Source organism: Pangasianodon hypophthalmus, chromosome 18, assembly GCF_027358585.1.
Source record: "Pangasianodon hypophthalmus isolate fPanHyp1 chromosome 18, fPanHyp1.pri, whole genome shotgun sequence".
Taxonomy (NCBI): domain Eukaryota; kingdom Metazoa; phylum Chordata; class Actinopteri; order Siluriformes; family Pangasiidae; genus Pangasianodon; species Pangasianodon hypophthalmus.
Genome location: NC_069727.1, coordinates 9,520,160 through 9,537,288, shown reverse-complemented (window position 1 = coordinate 9,537,288; position 17,129 = coordinate 9,520,160). Strand labels below are relative to the sequence as shown.

The 17,129-nt window shown below is 39.7% G+C and overlaps 1 protein-coding gene across 1 annotated transcript in view; it reads right to left on the bottom strand.

Annotated features, from left to right (window-relative positions):
- The window catches only part of ccnd2b (cyclin D2, b), a 17,036-nt gene extending 1,032 nt beyond the window's left edge, over nt 1-16,004 (bottom strand). The window contains exons 1-5 of the mRNA XM_026922572.3: nt 15,469-16,004; nt 14,254-14,469; nt 6,676-6,835; nt 3,774-3,922; nt 1-2,192 (exon numbers count right to left, since the gene is read on the bottom strand). The exon at nt 1-2,192 is cut by the window's left edge and continues 1,032 nt beyond it. Coding sequence (XP_026778373.1) covers nt 2,031-2,192; nt 3,774-3,922; nt 6,676-6,835; nt 14,254-14,469; nt 15,469-15,663 — 882 coding nt within the window. The 5' untranslated portion in view covers nt 15,664-16,004 and the 3' untranslated portion in view covers nt 1-2,030. The remainder of the gene's footprint in view (nt 2,193-3,773; nt 3,923-6,675; nt 6,836-14,253; nt 14,470-15,468) is intronic.
- Nucleotides 16,005-17,129: the final 1,125 nt, after the last annotated feature.

Genomic DNA, 17,129 nt, shown 5'->3' with positions numbered 1-17,129 from the left:
GCCCTGCTTCACCTTCCACTCCAAAAGGAAATAAAAATAAAGCTAAGACATACTAGCATACAAAAATAATCATGTAATAAATGTAGCAGCACACAAAGTGGAATGTACGCAGACAATGCCATCGGTGTAAAGAAAAAAAAAGAGCTTTTTTAGCAGCATATTAATAGATGTTCAGAGAGGACCCAACGAAAGGAAAACAAAATGATAAAAGGTTAAAAAAAAAAAAAAAAAAAAGGCCAATATAAATTTGATATGGTCTCACAAGAATACAGTAGCCCATACATAATGCAATATATTGGAATGTAACTTGGTGTCTAACAGCATATTAGTACATTGAATTGTCATATGGCAGTATAGTTAATTCTACATCTTTCTTTATAAATGTTTGGGTTTTTAAGGAAATTGATGCATATGCACTGTTTTGAGGTGAATCAGCAAGAGTGAAATTCAAGTATATACTTTTAAAATGTTTACAATAATGAGCTGTTAAGACAGCGACAATAAAACCACTACAAAGACTAATAGATAAATTTAACAATATGCTATCTAAACTTGCATGGACTTGCATAAACTCCTTGCCAAAAAGAAAAACTTTAGCATAACTTTCCAATTGCTATGATGGAGTCCAGCAGGCAGCCCCCAAACCTCTTTCAGCTACCTTTGGTTAATGCTTACCAGTAAACCCTGCAAGTATACCTAACACGATGGGAAACCAGCCCCAGAATAGACAATAACTTAAAATTAAGAAAACAAAACAAAAAAAAAACCTAATAAAAAAAATATCCTCTATTCATCTCCTTGTACACCATAATAATTCTGGAATAATGAAAAAAGTGCATTGAAGTTTGGTGTTTGCTTTGAGGAGTTCCTTAAAATGTCAGAAAACAAAAGCTAATCAGTCCATCACACACTGTGAGGTTCAATAACACCCCCTCAAAAAAAAAAAAAAAAAAAAGAAAAGGAAAAAAAAAAAAGACAGAAAAAAAATAATCAATAACCAACTAATTGTATGTAGTTGCTGGACTTGCGCAATCATTTTAAATAAATTAACTTCTACAGGTTAGATATTGCATAACAGTACTGATGTCCGAATATTCACAGAGGCCTCTTACTTGCAATACCACTACAGTGATTCTGTATATTCTGCAACCTCACATTCACTTGCCTTTCCTTTCTCATTGTCACTCACTTCCTCTTTTCCCTCTACATTTTTTTACTTACAAGAGTCCAACAGACGCTCAATCCTAACCCTGTGCAATCACCTGCATTCTTCTGAATCTGCACAGGCAAGTGTCTTTGTCAACACTAATAATTATCATTCAGTGGAAATCAGCTTTGTACATGTCAAACCTCCAAACTGCAACAAGGCAAAGTAAATTTATTAAGCACCGTGTGACTAGCTCGTTTTTGCTTCCACTATAAAATGTACCTGCAAACTACGGCTTCTGTATTGATTTATTAGAGACCTTCCTGCTCTGCAGTGCTCAGTCCTCGATTCACAGAGATACTGCTGTTTTGGAAGCAGTTTTGGTCTTTGGCCTAAAATAAGTAAGGCTGGAAAATTGTTTTCCTGGATTAACACTCACAGGAGTGCAGCTTTCCTGTTCATTCAAACGCAGATTACAAGCACAATACGCACCTCCCTCTGATAAATAGAAACTGTCACAAATTAAATCACTGTGACACTTAACTAGTGTGGAGTAACACAATAATAATAATAATAATAATAATAATAAAATGAATAATACTAATTACAGTTTTAGTTTTCCAAGTATACATGCATGTATATAAGCCTAAAGCATACGTTTTTCCTTTTTTTTAAATCATTAACTGCTGAAATATTGTTTCACTGTGTATTTTATGTACTTCTGATACTACATTAAATTCTGTGTTGTTTAGCTCTCGGAATATATTATAGATTTTTAAGTTATGTATATATAATTATTAAATATCATTATAATTAAATTCTATATGTATAATTGCTTTTTTCTAGATCAAGGAATTCTGTTGGGTTTGGGGAAGAAATGCCATCATAAATTGATGTCGCGCACGTCTGTTGGGGTGCATGACTGGCTCTGAGGCTCCGCCTCTTTGTTGGTGGCCCCGCCCTCCTGATGCTTGTGCTGCTGGCTTTCTCTGAGGCTGCTAGCCAACAACTGCTCAATCTTCTCTTGACATGACTTAAGACATTCCTAAAACGGAGAAAGATGAGAACAATATATTATTCCAGATACATACAAATAAAGCTTACATACATACTTGAAAAATCACTGACACATTCTCAGGTATGTGTTTGTTTTATCTCTTGGTCCTCCCTCTCTCTCTCTCTCTCTTTAATATTACCAAGAGCATTCCTGTACTATTGATTGTCTTCTACCTGGGCCTGCTCTTTTATCCTATGTCATGGCCACATTCTAGAAATCCTGATGTCAGGTTTCAGCAGGTTTGTGGTTCCAAGCTGAAACGTTGCAGTTTTTTTCACAGCTAAAAGTAGTAAAATGTCCCATTTCTTTATAAGGTAACACAACATGGGAAAAAATTAGGCATGGAAGGCTGTGTGTGTTTGTGTGTGTGTGTGTGTGTGTGTGTGTGTGTGTGTAAGCGTACATACTGTTCTCCTGAGCTGGCTATGCAGCTTAACATTCTAATGTGTATGTGTGTGTTTCGGTTGAGCAGCGGTGAGCCATAAGCCATAGCCATGAGAAGTGGAGGCCTATGTCTGGCCACAAGAATGCAACTCGGAGCACACATTCCTCCACTGCTGCGCGCTCCCACACACACACGAACGACGACAGACGCATACACACACCGAGAAGCAATTTACCTCCAAGCCCACACGCACACAGACACATGCACACATTGCTTTATAGCTGCCAACTACAGCTACAGCCAAACCCTGCAGGCTCTCATCATGAAATGTAAATAGCTTCAATATGCAACTAGTGGAAACACCAACAGTCACCAAATGCACAAACATCAGGGCTGTATTTCATGAAGACCCAAACGTTAGGAGTTTTCTGGAAATGACAGCACTTAACCACTGCAAAGACTTGATTTGACGCTTATTTGGTTAGTAGTCTGAGATCAAGTGAATAAATCAGACAAAGCTAGCGCTTGAACTTTCTTTAGTTTCAGAATAGTCTGGCAAAAATCAGTATGGATCTTTAAAAAAAAAAAAAAAAATCACAATTTAAGGCACAAACTAAGTCACAAATTAAGGCTAATCACAACAACCCATCACAGATGAAAATATCACAATCATTTTCTACTATGATTTTGATACTGAATCCTTGTGTATTGGCTGATAATAGATAAAAAAACAGATCAGTAAGTGTTAAAATGAGAGACTTTGAGGGATGCATTCTTTTTTTGTCATCTCGTTTCTTGTTTCTGGTCCAGCATTTTCATTAGTGATTCTGACTGTTAGCTGAATGTCTTTCTATATGCTACCATGTCACTATTGATGAAAAAATAAATTCCATGATTAATACATGAATTTAGACCATTGCTGGGCTATGTTCCATTATGACCAGTAAAAATTAAGAAACAAATCAAAGCTAAGCCAAGGCTATGTGACTGTGTCAAGAATGAGTCTCCATTATAAATAAAGACATGATTCTCTATAAGTAATTAAGACACAAATTAAAACTAAGTCTAGACTATGTTACTATGTCAGATAGGAAACTTCATTTAATACCCATTTAATTTCCAATGAAAGGCTGCGCCTGGCAGTAAAAATGCATATATTGGCAGGGACAGTGTGACACACTTACTACTTCAATATGGGTGATTTTGGCCAGCAGTTCAGTCATGCTCTCCCCCCAGACACTGCTCTCCATGCGGCTGATCTGGAGTCCGCACACCGCCGCACCAACACTCCCTGTGGCTATCATAGAGGGAGGGAACATCGCAAAGCTGTGATCTAAAAAGAGAGACATCAGAAAACATGAAACAGAGCACACAAGAAAATCTTTCACCTGTGAATCAACAAAACTCCCTGCAGACAATGAGGCTAATAACCACCAGTCTAAGAGAGAGAGAATAGGGGAGGGACAAGGCTTGAGGAGATCTGAATGGTTTCCAGGGCTTTTTACATCTGCTCCGAATTCAGCTGCGAACCCCAACCTGACTTACACATCACTGAATCACTGCCTTTCCTCAAAGATGCAGCTGTGATTAGAAAAACAGAGAGTAGAGCCTTCGTCCTTCCTCCTCCACCCTCTCACATTTTTGAAGGGCTTTGCAGTTTTTTTTTTTTTAAGAAACGTCTCTTCAGGTCATCATCTGTTCAGCTTTACAGACAGACATTGGGTGGTTACACCTAAAAGTGAACTCAAACACTAGCTACAACCTAGTTACACCACTAACTTTGAATAAGTTTGAATTTAGTGTGTCTAGTTTAATTAGAGTTTACAAATCAGCGATTCTTTTCTCTGGGGCCATGGAGGATGTGACGGACAGGCTTGGATAAACACACAGGGAGCAAGCCAGCTGTGCCGTGGGCTGCCTCTCATGCCATGAGAACTACATATCCAAACACGAAAAGAAAACCCCAAACATTTACATTTACTCCCAAAAGCAGCGGCGCGGTCTTTGCTGTGGCCGTCTTTTGCTCGGTTTATAGGCCTTATGAATAGACACAGGCCTGCCGGAACACACCCAAAGCAGGAAACTATTCCCACTGACACAAAAATAAGATAAGACCTCCAGAAAAAGACAGACTTTCCTACTCATCTTAGACTTGCTGTACGAAGACGAGGGACCCTCAGTTTTCTGCTCCCATATTAGGGAAAAAATTATTTTCAAGCCTTTAGAGTTACTAAAATTACAGCATGGATGCAACGCAAGCCAAGTTGTGCAATCTTTTTGGTTCTCTTTTGCACTGTACTTACAAGGTTGACAGTGTAAAAGCCTACAGTTCTATAATATCATGATGTAAACTGACAGGGTAGGAGCAAGTAGCAGATGCTGATACACTGCTTCATTCACAACCAAAGGATGTAATTTATGCTATCTGTTATTTCACACAAATTTCAACAGTAACAAAGCCCCATCAATAATTTACACAAAAATGAACTTAAACTTATAGACCAAGTAGTTATAAACCTCACAAGCAGTCCACTGACTGGAAGCTGTTTACATAGCAAACATAGCGGTAAAGTGGGAATTAAGAAACATAAATGATGCTCTGTTTCCCCCTCCAAACAAATCTGTTTATTCTGACAAATTCCTTTTTCTGTTCTGCTGCAGCCACAATTTTTCACCACCCCCCAAGCTTCTTGCCTGTTAATTGAACACACAAAATAATATTAAATGCTTTGTTGAGAAAGCATAGTATGCAATTCCAGTTTATTGTGTGAAAAATTAAGGTTTCTTCACAGACCTGCTTCTGCAAAGTCTGCAATGAGAAATTAAATTGATGGTCATGGCTAAAAGTATTCAGGATTATTATATTCTCAGAAGATCTGGCTACTATTTGGCCGATTCAAAGTGACCAGGAACAACACCAGCACAGCAGTGTGCATAATCTAATCCAGGGTGAAATGAGACAACGTGACACAATGCATCACCATACAAAAAAATTGATGTGCATTGTGGAAATCAGTATTCAATTAATTAAGCATCTAATGCAATTGCACTGTTTGAACACCAGAGGTCCCAATCTGCACATTTTACAGAGTTAAAATATATAGAGAGTATGCTTGTACTTCAGCATACCAGCTGCACTTGTGAAGTGACCAATAATTCCTGATTACAAAGACCGATGCACACTATAGGTTATACAACCACATTATATAACCTTTAAAAAGAGCTCTTCGATAGCTTTCAAATGACATGGAAGTTGGGAGATCAAATGCAGAAGCTGGGCATTTTAGCCAACTTTGGAGCTCTATTTCCAGTTAAAATGTCACCTCAGGCACTGCTACAGAGCTCATTATGTTTCAGTTGATCATTTTCAATGGGTTAGAGGCTTTGTTTATTTAATCAAATTTTTGGGAGAATTAACAAATTTATTTATTTGTTTATTTATTTTTAGGATATGGTGAACCTGTAGTACATTTTGTTTACAATATTAAACCTCTGTTTGTAGCAATTTTTGATTTTTAGTTTTATACAGACAAAAATGCAAACTGTTTTGCATTGCTTAGTGTTTTGAATTAAAAAAGTCTTTTCAGTCGTAACTTTTCTTCATTAAAATTTTGTTCAAAATATCCTGACACTCAAATTGAATCAAAGACAGTAGCTCATAAATCTAATCATGACTGGAGTGAATCGTTACGCTCCTACTAATTGCTAAGTATGCTCATTCTCTTGAAGACTATATTTTTTATTATTTTACTTTTTTTTTTTTTTTGCATGTACAGCTCTATATGTTTACAGCTGTCCCAAGGGCATAATGCCCATGGCAGGTTTTGACCTGCACTTTCTGATCAAGCCTATTTTTAATGTCAGTGGATGTCCTTGTACCCTAGACAACTTCCCGGCTGCCCTTCTTTGGAGTGATGTGCATATAAACAACAGGGACGTATTCGGTAAGATTCCAAAAGACACTTTCTGGCTGCATGGGTTGATGGACTACCAAAAAATGATAAATTAGGTAAATATCCTACATGCCCAAGTGAATTGCTATGCTCAGAATTAATGAATGTCTGTGTTCGTGTATTTACACAGTACCTGTGGCACAAAGGGCAATGAAAGTCTGTGCGTGTTTTCGAATCAGCGCCACTCTGTCCTCAGGTAAGGGTAGCTTGCGTAGGATATGCTCTATGAAGTCGTGAGGTGTAACAGCTGCCAGGTTCCACTTCAATTTTCCCAGAACTATCAGCTCCCAGTCCTATAAAAACAGAAATGAGAGAAAGACAGAGAGATAGAAAATAAAAGAAAGGAGAATTAAGGAACCATCTGTTTCAGCAAAGAGCTGGATGTCCAAAATATAGGCTAAAGCAGGCGTAGTTGACCTTTTTGGGTCTGTGGCCCTATTTACTGTAGTTTTTGAACACTTTATTGTATTGACGTACAATAAAGTGACATTTTTGGCCATTAATCTACACACAGTAATCCATAATGACAAAGCAAAAACACATTTTCTACAGTTTTAGATATTTTTTGCATTTATTAAAAATAAAAAAACTTAAATCTCATTTAGCCAAGTATTAAGATCCTTCGCTAAAGGCACTTGAAATTGAGCTCAGGCACATCCTGCACATCTAGAACTTAATTCTAGTCCACCTCTGGCAAATTTGATTGACTATAAATTATTTACAAAGAACACACCTGTGTGTATAAGGTACCACAATTTACAGTACAGTGCATGTCAGACCAAAAACCAAACAATGAAGTCCAAGGACCTTGGCAACCAAATTGTGTTAAGACGTAAATCTGGGCAAAGGGCATAAAACCATTTCTAAAACTCTTAATGTTGCCAGGAGCACAGTGAGCTCCATAATTGTGGAATGAATGAAGTTTGGAACCACTAGGACTCTTCCTAGAGCTCTTAACAAAATCAGTAACTGGGCTAGAAGGGCCTTGGTCAGGGAGGTGACCAGGAACCCAATGGCCACTCTAACAGAGCTTCAGAAATCCTCCACAGAGATAGACTTGCCAGAACAACCAACTCAGAAATAATCCATCAATCAAGCCTTCATTGTAGAGTGGCTATACGGAAGACAATCCTGAGTATAAGGTATACAGCAGGCACTAAAGTGATTCTGACAGCATTAGGACAAAGATTCTGTCTGATGAGACAGTAAATGAACTTAAATAGAAGCCCAAAATGTTCTGTCTGGCCAAAAAAAAACAGGTACTTCTCATCAACTGGTAATACCATCCCTATGGTGAAACATGGTGGTGGCAGCATCATACTATGGGAGTGCTTCTCAGCATCAGGTTCAGAATCAGTGGAAGGATGACTGGAACCAAATACAAAGAGGTTCTTGAAGAAAACCTGCTCCAGAGTGCAAACAACCTCAGACTGGAGCAGAAGTTCAGCATGACAATGACCCAAAGCATACAGCCAAGACAACACTGGAGTGGCTCCGGACAAGCCTCTGAATGTCCTTGAGTGGCCCAGCCAAAGCCCAGACTTGAAACCCACAGAACCTCTCTGGAGAGACTTGAAGATGGGAGTTCACAGACACTGGAAGGAAGAACGGGAGAAATGGCCTAAATCAAGGTGTGCAAAGCTTATAGAAACTTACCCAAGGAGGACTCAATACTGTAACTAAGGTGCTTCTACAAAGTACTGAATTAAGAGTCTGAATACTTATTGAATATTATTAATCTCTCTACATGAGAGATGTCAGTTTTGACTTTCAATACATTTGCAAAAAATTCTAAAAAACATGTTTTCACTTGGTCATTTTGGATTACTGTGTCTGGGTTAATGGCTAAGAAAGTCAGTTTAATTCATTCTAAATAAAATCTGTATCACTATAAAGTGTGCTAAAACTGAAGTTGTTTGAATACTTTCTGAACCTCCTGTACATCATCATAAAGTTTGCTAATCAATTAGATGTTCACTTCCTTTGCTTGCTTTGTGGCAGGTAGAACACTGTGTTTGGATTTTTAACCAGTGCCAGAAGTGTACAATGCTACAGTAGGGTACAGACCGAAACATTGCCCACGTCATGCAAAAATAAGATTATTGCCACAATGATGTACATGGCAGCGTGCTGGACACATCACTATTGTGATCTGGTGTAAAATGGGCTTAAGGAGCTCAGACTGAATAAAGTCATGATCTTAAATGGCTCAATCAGCTTTAATTATTATTATATATTTTGTAAATCTATTTTATATGCATAGGACTGCATTATAAAAAATGATTGGCAAAAATACCCACATCTCAAGCGACCCCACTTGAGGTCTGGGCAGGACCCCAAGGTTGAAAACCTATGGGCTGAAGTTTCCATTCCATAACCAGTCAACATCTGAAACCTCAACACAGACAAATGATGAAGTCAGGACAACAAGCACGGCAGACCAGCTCATTCTAATAATGGCCAAACAAAACCTAGCTCTCCTTCCTCTTGTACACACACACACACTTCCTTCCTACAGGCAAGTGTTCTGAGAAATTCTCCACAGCTGATATACATGGTGGAAACACACCAAGTGTGGCACATCAGCAGCTTCTGCTTTTTCTTTTTGTTAAGTAGTTAACTGAGAAAGTGCCACTGATCACAGAGGAAGACACTCAATGCCCAGCTAGTCATCTCAAATATATAATGTGTGCCTCAGTAACAGCATTAAGAATTTTTATTTGTGAAACTGCTCCTAAACTGTTTTTGGTCTCATGGTACCAGACTTTCTCCTACTGAAACAAGATTGGGCATGCTATTCTTGGCTAGATTACAGTCTTCAAATTTCCGATTAGCAAAGTCATTCATATCACTATAGCAATCAGAGAAAAACAGTGCATGTTGTTTAATGCTGCACTGGACAGTGTCCAGCAGTTACAGGGTGAACTACATTGAACATTCGAATCCTTTGTTTATTCCTTGACCCCATCTTCCCTCCATGCCCATGTACATGAAGCCCCGCCTCCCAGAATCTACACTGGCCGAAGGAGTTTATCTTTGTTAGTTTGGTACCCGGCTAGTTAACTTTCTCAGCACACTTGACCAAGTATGACAAAGTTAGGTATAAACATGCACAACAGACACAGACCTGCCGAGTAACTAAGGGTGTAATGATGCATCATGATCACCGCGAAGCAAAAACGTGATGGGGAAATGTACGATTCACATCATGGAAATTAGCATTCTATTAATTATGCATCTAATGCAGTTGCACTTTTTAACACCAGAGGTCCCAATTTGCGCAAGCCATATAGTTAAAATATATAGAGAACACGCTGGTCACATGATCTCATTCTTTCGTGGCGAGCCTGGAAGTTACTCCATTACTGGGAGTTATCGGCACTTGTGAAGCTCTGGACCACAACGACTGACTTGCGTTATAGTTTATATGGGTGTGCAACCACTGAAAAAGGGCTCTTCAGTAGCTTTCAAATGACACCAGCCCCCACCCCTGCAATCTACAGTGCCCGAGAACATGACTGCGGAAATCGGTATTTTAGCCGACTTTGGAGCTCTGTTTTCAGTTAAAATGACGCCTCAGGCGCTGCTACGGATTCTACAATCTGCTTGCAGGCAAGTACCAACCAATCATAGAGCATGATACATGAATAAGCATGGGATTTTTTTTAGACCCTTTAACTTTTCCACATTTTGTATTTCAACTCACTTCATGGAGAGCAGTAGCTGAATCCACGTGCAGAGTTGGGGAAAAAAAAAATCATAGGGGAAAAAAAAAAAAAGACAACCAGAAATTACAAAGCCAGGTGGAGTGTTCACAAAGGGCTATCTGAACACTGGGGTATATAAACATTAGGTGAGCATAGGTGAACTAGACGTGGTTAGTATTCAGGTGATAAGAACTTCTAGTGGTGTGGTGTGGTATTGTATTTTCCATTGAGACTGTGACAGTAGTGTCACAGCCTGGAAGTGAAACGGACTTAACTGGGATTTTTACCATCTGATTTCCACAATATGTCTAAGATTAGTAGTTGCAAACTATTTAATTGTGATACAAAAATTATTTGAACAAAAAAAGTAGGCATTTGTTGCATAAGTATTCAGCCCCTGGGTCAATACTTGGTAGAAGCACCAAAAAAAAGCAATTTTCAAGTCTTGCTACAGATTCTTAATTGGATTGAGGTCTGAGCTTTGACTGGGTCAGTCTAACCCTCTTGGTTTTCTTGGTTTTAAACTACTCCTGTGTACCTTTAGCAGTCTGCTCAGGGTCTTGTCCTGTTGGAAGGTAAACTTTTGCCACTCAGTCTCAAGTCTCTTACAGACAGAGACAGGTTTTCTTCTAGGAATGCCCTGTATTTGGCTCCACCCATTTTTCTCCACATCCTTAACCTGTTGCCTGCTAATAAAGAGCATGCCAACAAAATGATGCTACCACTACCATGCTTCTCTGTAGGGATGGCGTTCATAGGCTGATGAGCAGTGTTGGGTTTTCATTAAGCAGAGCACTTTGCTCCAAGGCCAAAAAGTCCAGTTTTGGTCTCATGAGACCACAGAACCGTTTCCCACAAATTTGCTATTTGTGCAACGTGCCTTTTGACAAACGCCAAACAGGATTTCATATGGCTTTCTTTCCAATAATAGCTTTCTTCTTGCTAGTGGTCCATAAAGCCCAGCTTTGTGGAGTGTCCATATTTTGGTTATCCTGTAAACAGCTAATCTACTGCATCAGAGTGTATTGATATTGAGATTACATGATACTTTAATTTACTCCAGTCAACTAATTATTTTTACTACTGATGGCAACTGACTGCACCAGAACTAACTTACGGGTTTCACAGTAGTGAGGCAAATATCTATGCAATCACAACCTTTTTTTTTTTGTAAATTCACTGTATGTAATTCCAATTAAAAGTTCAAGGAGGGTGAGTACTTATGCAAGGTACTGTAAATTTTATAACTATACCAGTATCGGATTACTGAGTGTTAGATTCTGTAGTATTGCAATGATCTCTGTTGAACGAGGCTTTAACCATGGTTTAACACTAATTTAAACTGATTTAAATAATTCAAATCATTAAGAGCCAACCAGAATTTACAGACATTTTCCTGGACTCACCAGATTCCACAGACTCTTTTATAAGCACTACAGCTCATAGCTTTTGCAACACGGCCTAAATAAAGCTAGAACTAACCTCTTTTTCTGCATCAGTTTCCTTCTTGTCGCTCTGGTTAATCTACTCTAAACAATTTCATTGTTTTATATGACAATATCTATGACCCAACCTTTAAGTGGAAGTGAATCTAAAGAGTTTGCAGAACAAACAAAAAGAAAAAAGCCTTTCAGCTGGTCCTGGGAGTTATATTCAAACTCTCTGGCAGTAAAGAGTGAAAATGTGGTCTATTAAACCAAGAAGAATAATCAAACCGAAAAGGAATTGAAACAATACAGAAAAGACCTTTTAGATTTGGCAGAAGGATGGGACTGACTGAGTCAGCCTCTCACATTTCCACTGCTCCACTTCACCCACGCACCATACCGACACTGCATTGCCTTATGCATCTTGACATCTCTGCAAAAAACCTAAGCACATTTTCTGTTTCCACTGACACATCTGTTGTTTTCCTCTTGTAATTCCACCCAGCCCAATTTAAAAGAAAGTTATAACCACTAAATGCAAAAAGCCAATAATGCTGTACTAACTCCAGAACTGATTCTACCAAGATAGCAGATTCAGTTCAATTTAAAGACATGACATGGCAAAATACTTGTGTAGTCATTTCCTGTAGAGGCGTTAAGATGATGCTATTAAGGCAGCATTTAAGCATTAAGTGCTTAATTACAAATTACAGCATTGGTTAGGTGTTAATCATAGTACCATCCTTGTCCACTAAACCAGTACATCCGGAGATGCCCAAATCAGACACATTCCAACATGAAATATGCTTTTTGTTTAAGTAGCAAAAAAACATGCTTTACAAGCATGTCTATTGTCATAGCACATGCAACCTCTCATTTTCCCATTACATCTGCGTGTTTGTGGCCTGCTCTCATTTACGGACACAATACATTGCTTGGGTTTTCCTTTGAATGTACAGTTCCAACAAAATCAAAAGTGACTCTCACTGCAATCTCTATGCAACTGCTTGTGGTGAAAGTGAGGACCACACATAGCCTACACAGTAGTGGTACTAATAGTAACACAAGTTCATTCACATCGACTTATGACTAGACCTTCACAATGAGTTGTATGACCGAAAACCTTCACAGAGCTATTCTTGTTTGCTAGCTGAGCTAAGTACATCAGATAGCGATTCTCATTTTTCTTAGATGGACAATGCATATATTAGACAGTAAGTACATCCAAACTTCCAGTGTTGCTTATTTTCTAGTACACATTTCAGTTACTAATGGGACTGAAATAATTTCTGCAACAATTTCAATTAACAGCATCATTAGAATTAGAAACATCAACATGAACATAGAAACAACATGCAATGAAAATGGGTATATAATAGTGCAAAGTGAGATGGATATACTTTTATAGTTTTAATAGTACAGGAACATTGAGGAACAGTATGTCATTGCTTTTGGTATCTGTCTACAACTTCACATTTTCACAGAGGATGATGGTAAATGACATTTAAGACAGTGTAAATATTAATCAGGTCAGTAAGGGAAGTGGGTACAAAAAAAACAGAAGGCAAACCTAGTTTTGTCAGGCCACATTCCTCTGCCTGGATGTTCAATAAGTTGTTCACATCACCATAGCAATGGCAGCAAAACAGTGCATGGTATTGAAATAACATCTTTTAATAGATAAAGCAAGGACCTGTGAAATGAGCACATAAAATGGTATCGGCAAGCCCAGAGCTGTGGAAGCTTTTACGTGCAAGGGCACTTCTGCGTGCAGAGCATTGAGAGGTGATGCATGTAAACGTTCTTTGCTTCTGCACACCAAGGTTTACACTGGATGCATCTCGTATGCCCAGCTGCATCACTGGAGCAGCGCAGCTTGTTCAATATGTTGCAGATACGATGGCTTGATCTGGTAAAAATGGACCCAAATAGCTCCATTTTTACCAGATCAAGCCATCCTACCTGAAAGGGGTTGTTATTCTTTGATTAACCACGCTCATTTGAAAATGTAACTTGAATCTCCTCACGCAGAACCGTTTGGCCCTAGGTTAGGGCTCTGGGATATGGGATATCACATCATACGACGAAAGAAAAAATGTCTATTGATAGATATTTCCGATATCGTCTATATCGCCAATGTCTCAAAAGCCACTTTACAACACTATGGTCGGAGCTAGGAGCTACTAGCGGTGTGCTGTAACAAAAACAAGCATGGAGGAGTGACCCGGAGCCAAACTCCACGCAACACTCCAACACAAACCAGGCATCGGCCCTACTAACAGAAGAGGAACTCGTCCCTAAAAAGGGAGGTACTTCCTTCATTTGAACGTGGTACGGGTATGACAAATCAGTCACTGACCACAAAACGGTCATTTGTAAGGTACGCTGCAGACCAGTCATGAATGCATGCAGGTATTTTGCATAGATCATTTTTTCATAATTTTCCATTTTAAAGAAAATGTAATATATCGTGATGTAAGATTTTGTCCATATCGCCCAGCTCTACCTTACAGTGGAAAAGAAGCCAGAGTAGGTTACGAACATGAACAAGGCTATTGATTCAATACCAAGTCTTACCAGCAGCTCTTGAGATGTGATCGAGTTGTCCGTGTAAAGACAGAGTTTTTTCGCCGATAATGGCCGGTATGATTTCAGTTTGGACGCCAGGAAGAGGCACACAGCACCAAGAAGCTGCAAATACGACTTTTTTGTTGGCACTGCAGAAAGAAATCGGTCCAGGTAATTGACTGCTAGAAGGAAAACTTCTTCCTCACACTCCTCTTCTTCACAAACCTGTGGAAACAAGCAACACAGCATTTGCCAAAACAAACAGAAATGCTCATTCATTTCCACTAATTATGTGCCGGCTTCTACAAACCCTCTACAATGAAAGCATAAACAGCTCGTTGCAATTCTGCCAAGCGGTCATGTTGAATGTTGTTCTTGAAGCAGGAAAACAACCTCTCACTGAAGACAATTCATTTATTTATGACTCAACATAGGAAGTCATGGAGTCGCACAAGACCGCAAAGCTGCAAACACCCACACAGTCGAGCTGCTTTGGTGATTCGTCAAGTTAAAAAGGATTTTAAAGAAATGAAATGTGCAGCCTAATGTTACACCAGTGGCTGGGAAGAGCTAGGGGTGTATTCTTTTAAAAAATGCAGTGACAGTTCAACAACTTTAAAAGCCCACTCTACATACTAGCTACCTCATATGGACTTAACACGTACATAAATGTAACTTTAGGAGCTTTCATCACTTCCGTAGGATCTTGTCAGGTCTTTTCAGCTTTCAACTATTAAATGAAAGAGATTCAGTGGCAGAACTTACTGCACATTTCAGGCTAAGAAGGGCTTGCATACCTGTTTAAAGGTCCATTTGGTAAAAATAAATACCCCCCCTCCCTATGTAGGTCTCTAACAGTTAGTGGGTATGACATTGAGGCTATAAACTGACTGGCATGAGGCGCATCCAAACACGAAAATAAGCATTCCGGACCGGAAGCCATACGGGTTTTCTCAGCGACTTTATGAACTTTTTAAACGCCAAGTTTTCAGCCAATATTTTTTAAAACATGTTTTACATATCTTCCAGGGTATTTGTACAATTAAGGAATAACACTAATCGACTGTTACACCTTTAAGGCCTAATTCTCAGGATGATCTAATGCATGTCAGTTTTAGAATCCAATCACCATTCTGTGAGTTTAAGTATTTATATCAAAGAGTGGGAAACACACACACACACACACACACACACAAGAACAAGCCCAAGCGAGCAGTAACTAACCTCCAACATCCAAGTGGCAACAATGCGCCTCATGTAGGGCTGCAGGTCTTTCTGCACGCGCTGAAAGTAAGAGGCTTGTGGGAGAAACGCGTCCTCGATAGTCAGCAGACTCTGCAGCACTCTGTCGTCGCTGAAAATGGTGGGGTCTAGCAGAGCCCTGACGACTCCTTCCTTTTCGTGGCAGAACAACTCCATGTTTACTTTCCCCACGTTTTAAAGTGACTGCGGCAGGAGACGATGAGAGAGAGAAAAAGGCAGGAGTGCACTTTAAAAACAAGCATCAGGGTCGCCACGGGACTGTGCAGCCTCGCTCTTTCTCTACCTCATCACCACCTTCTCCCTCTAGGCCTTTCCCTTCTTCACCAGCGCTGTGCCGCGCACGCATCAAGCGACAAAGTGGGCCAGCACCGCGCAGCCACGCATATGCACACGCACACGCACACGCACAAGTTCCCAACCACAGTGGGCCATCACTTGCACGTAGGAACTCTTAACCAGCTTCACGACCACCCAGTAGTTCTGCCCCTCCTCTTCTCCTCTCCACTTTGCAAAAAGAAAAAAAAAAAAAAAAAAAAAAAAAAACTTTTCGCCGTGCGCGCTGTCCACATTGTCATTGCGCATGCGCGTTCACGATCCTGCGCGCTTCCGGTGCACATCAAGCCGCGATTGCGGTGCCGTTTAACCCTTTTCCAACACTGAACTGAACAAACCGTGTACTTTTTAAGCCAGACGTTATTTCAGACGCTCTGCGTTACGTTGAGCTTTGCGCATGCGCGTCATCACGTACGTAGGTTCAGTCTTGTTTATTTGTGTCCATCTGATCATATACAGCTGAGTGCAAAAGTTTCCATGCACAAGTATGTACACGTATATTCAACCAGGATCAGCATTTTTTGTGAAGTTCACACTGCAGAAATGTGTCATAGGTAATATATCACAATTCTTAATGTGCACCACAACCACACATTCACAGTGCACTTTATTAGGAACACCTAAACACCTGCTTAATTTATGCAGTTATCCAATCAGCCAGTCATGTGACAGCAGCACAATGCATACAGTCATGCAGTGATCATGTGATCTCTGTGACTTTAACCATGGCCGAAACTGGACAGCTGAAGACACGGAAAAGACCAGATGATTTTTTTTTTCCTAATCTTCATCTGTCCAGTTTGGGTGAGTCTGTGCACATGATAGCTTCAGATTCCTGTTCTTGGCAGCCAGGAGTGAAACCCAGTGTGGCCTTCTGCGGTTGTAGTACATCCTCCTCAAAGTTCGATGTTTTGTGCATGCTGAAATGCTTTTCTGCTCACCACGGTTGTAAAGGGTGATTATCTGAGTTACTATATCCTTCCTGGCAGCTCGACCCAATCTGGCCATTTTCCTCTGACCTCTCTCATCAACAAGGCACTTCCACCCACAGAACTGTCACTCACTCAGTGTTTTTTGTTTTTCGCACTATGCTGTGTATACTCTAGAGACTGTTGTGTGTGACATTACCAGGAGATCAGCAGTTTATGAAATACTCAAACCAGCTCATCTGGTACTAATATCCATGCCACAATCAAAGTCACAGAGATCACACTTCTTCTTCATTCTGATGTCTGACGTGGACATTACTGAAGCTCTTGATGTGTATCTGCATGATTTTTTGCATTGTG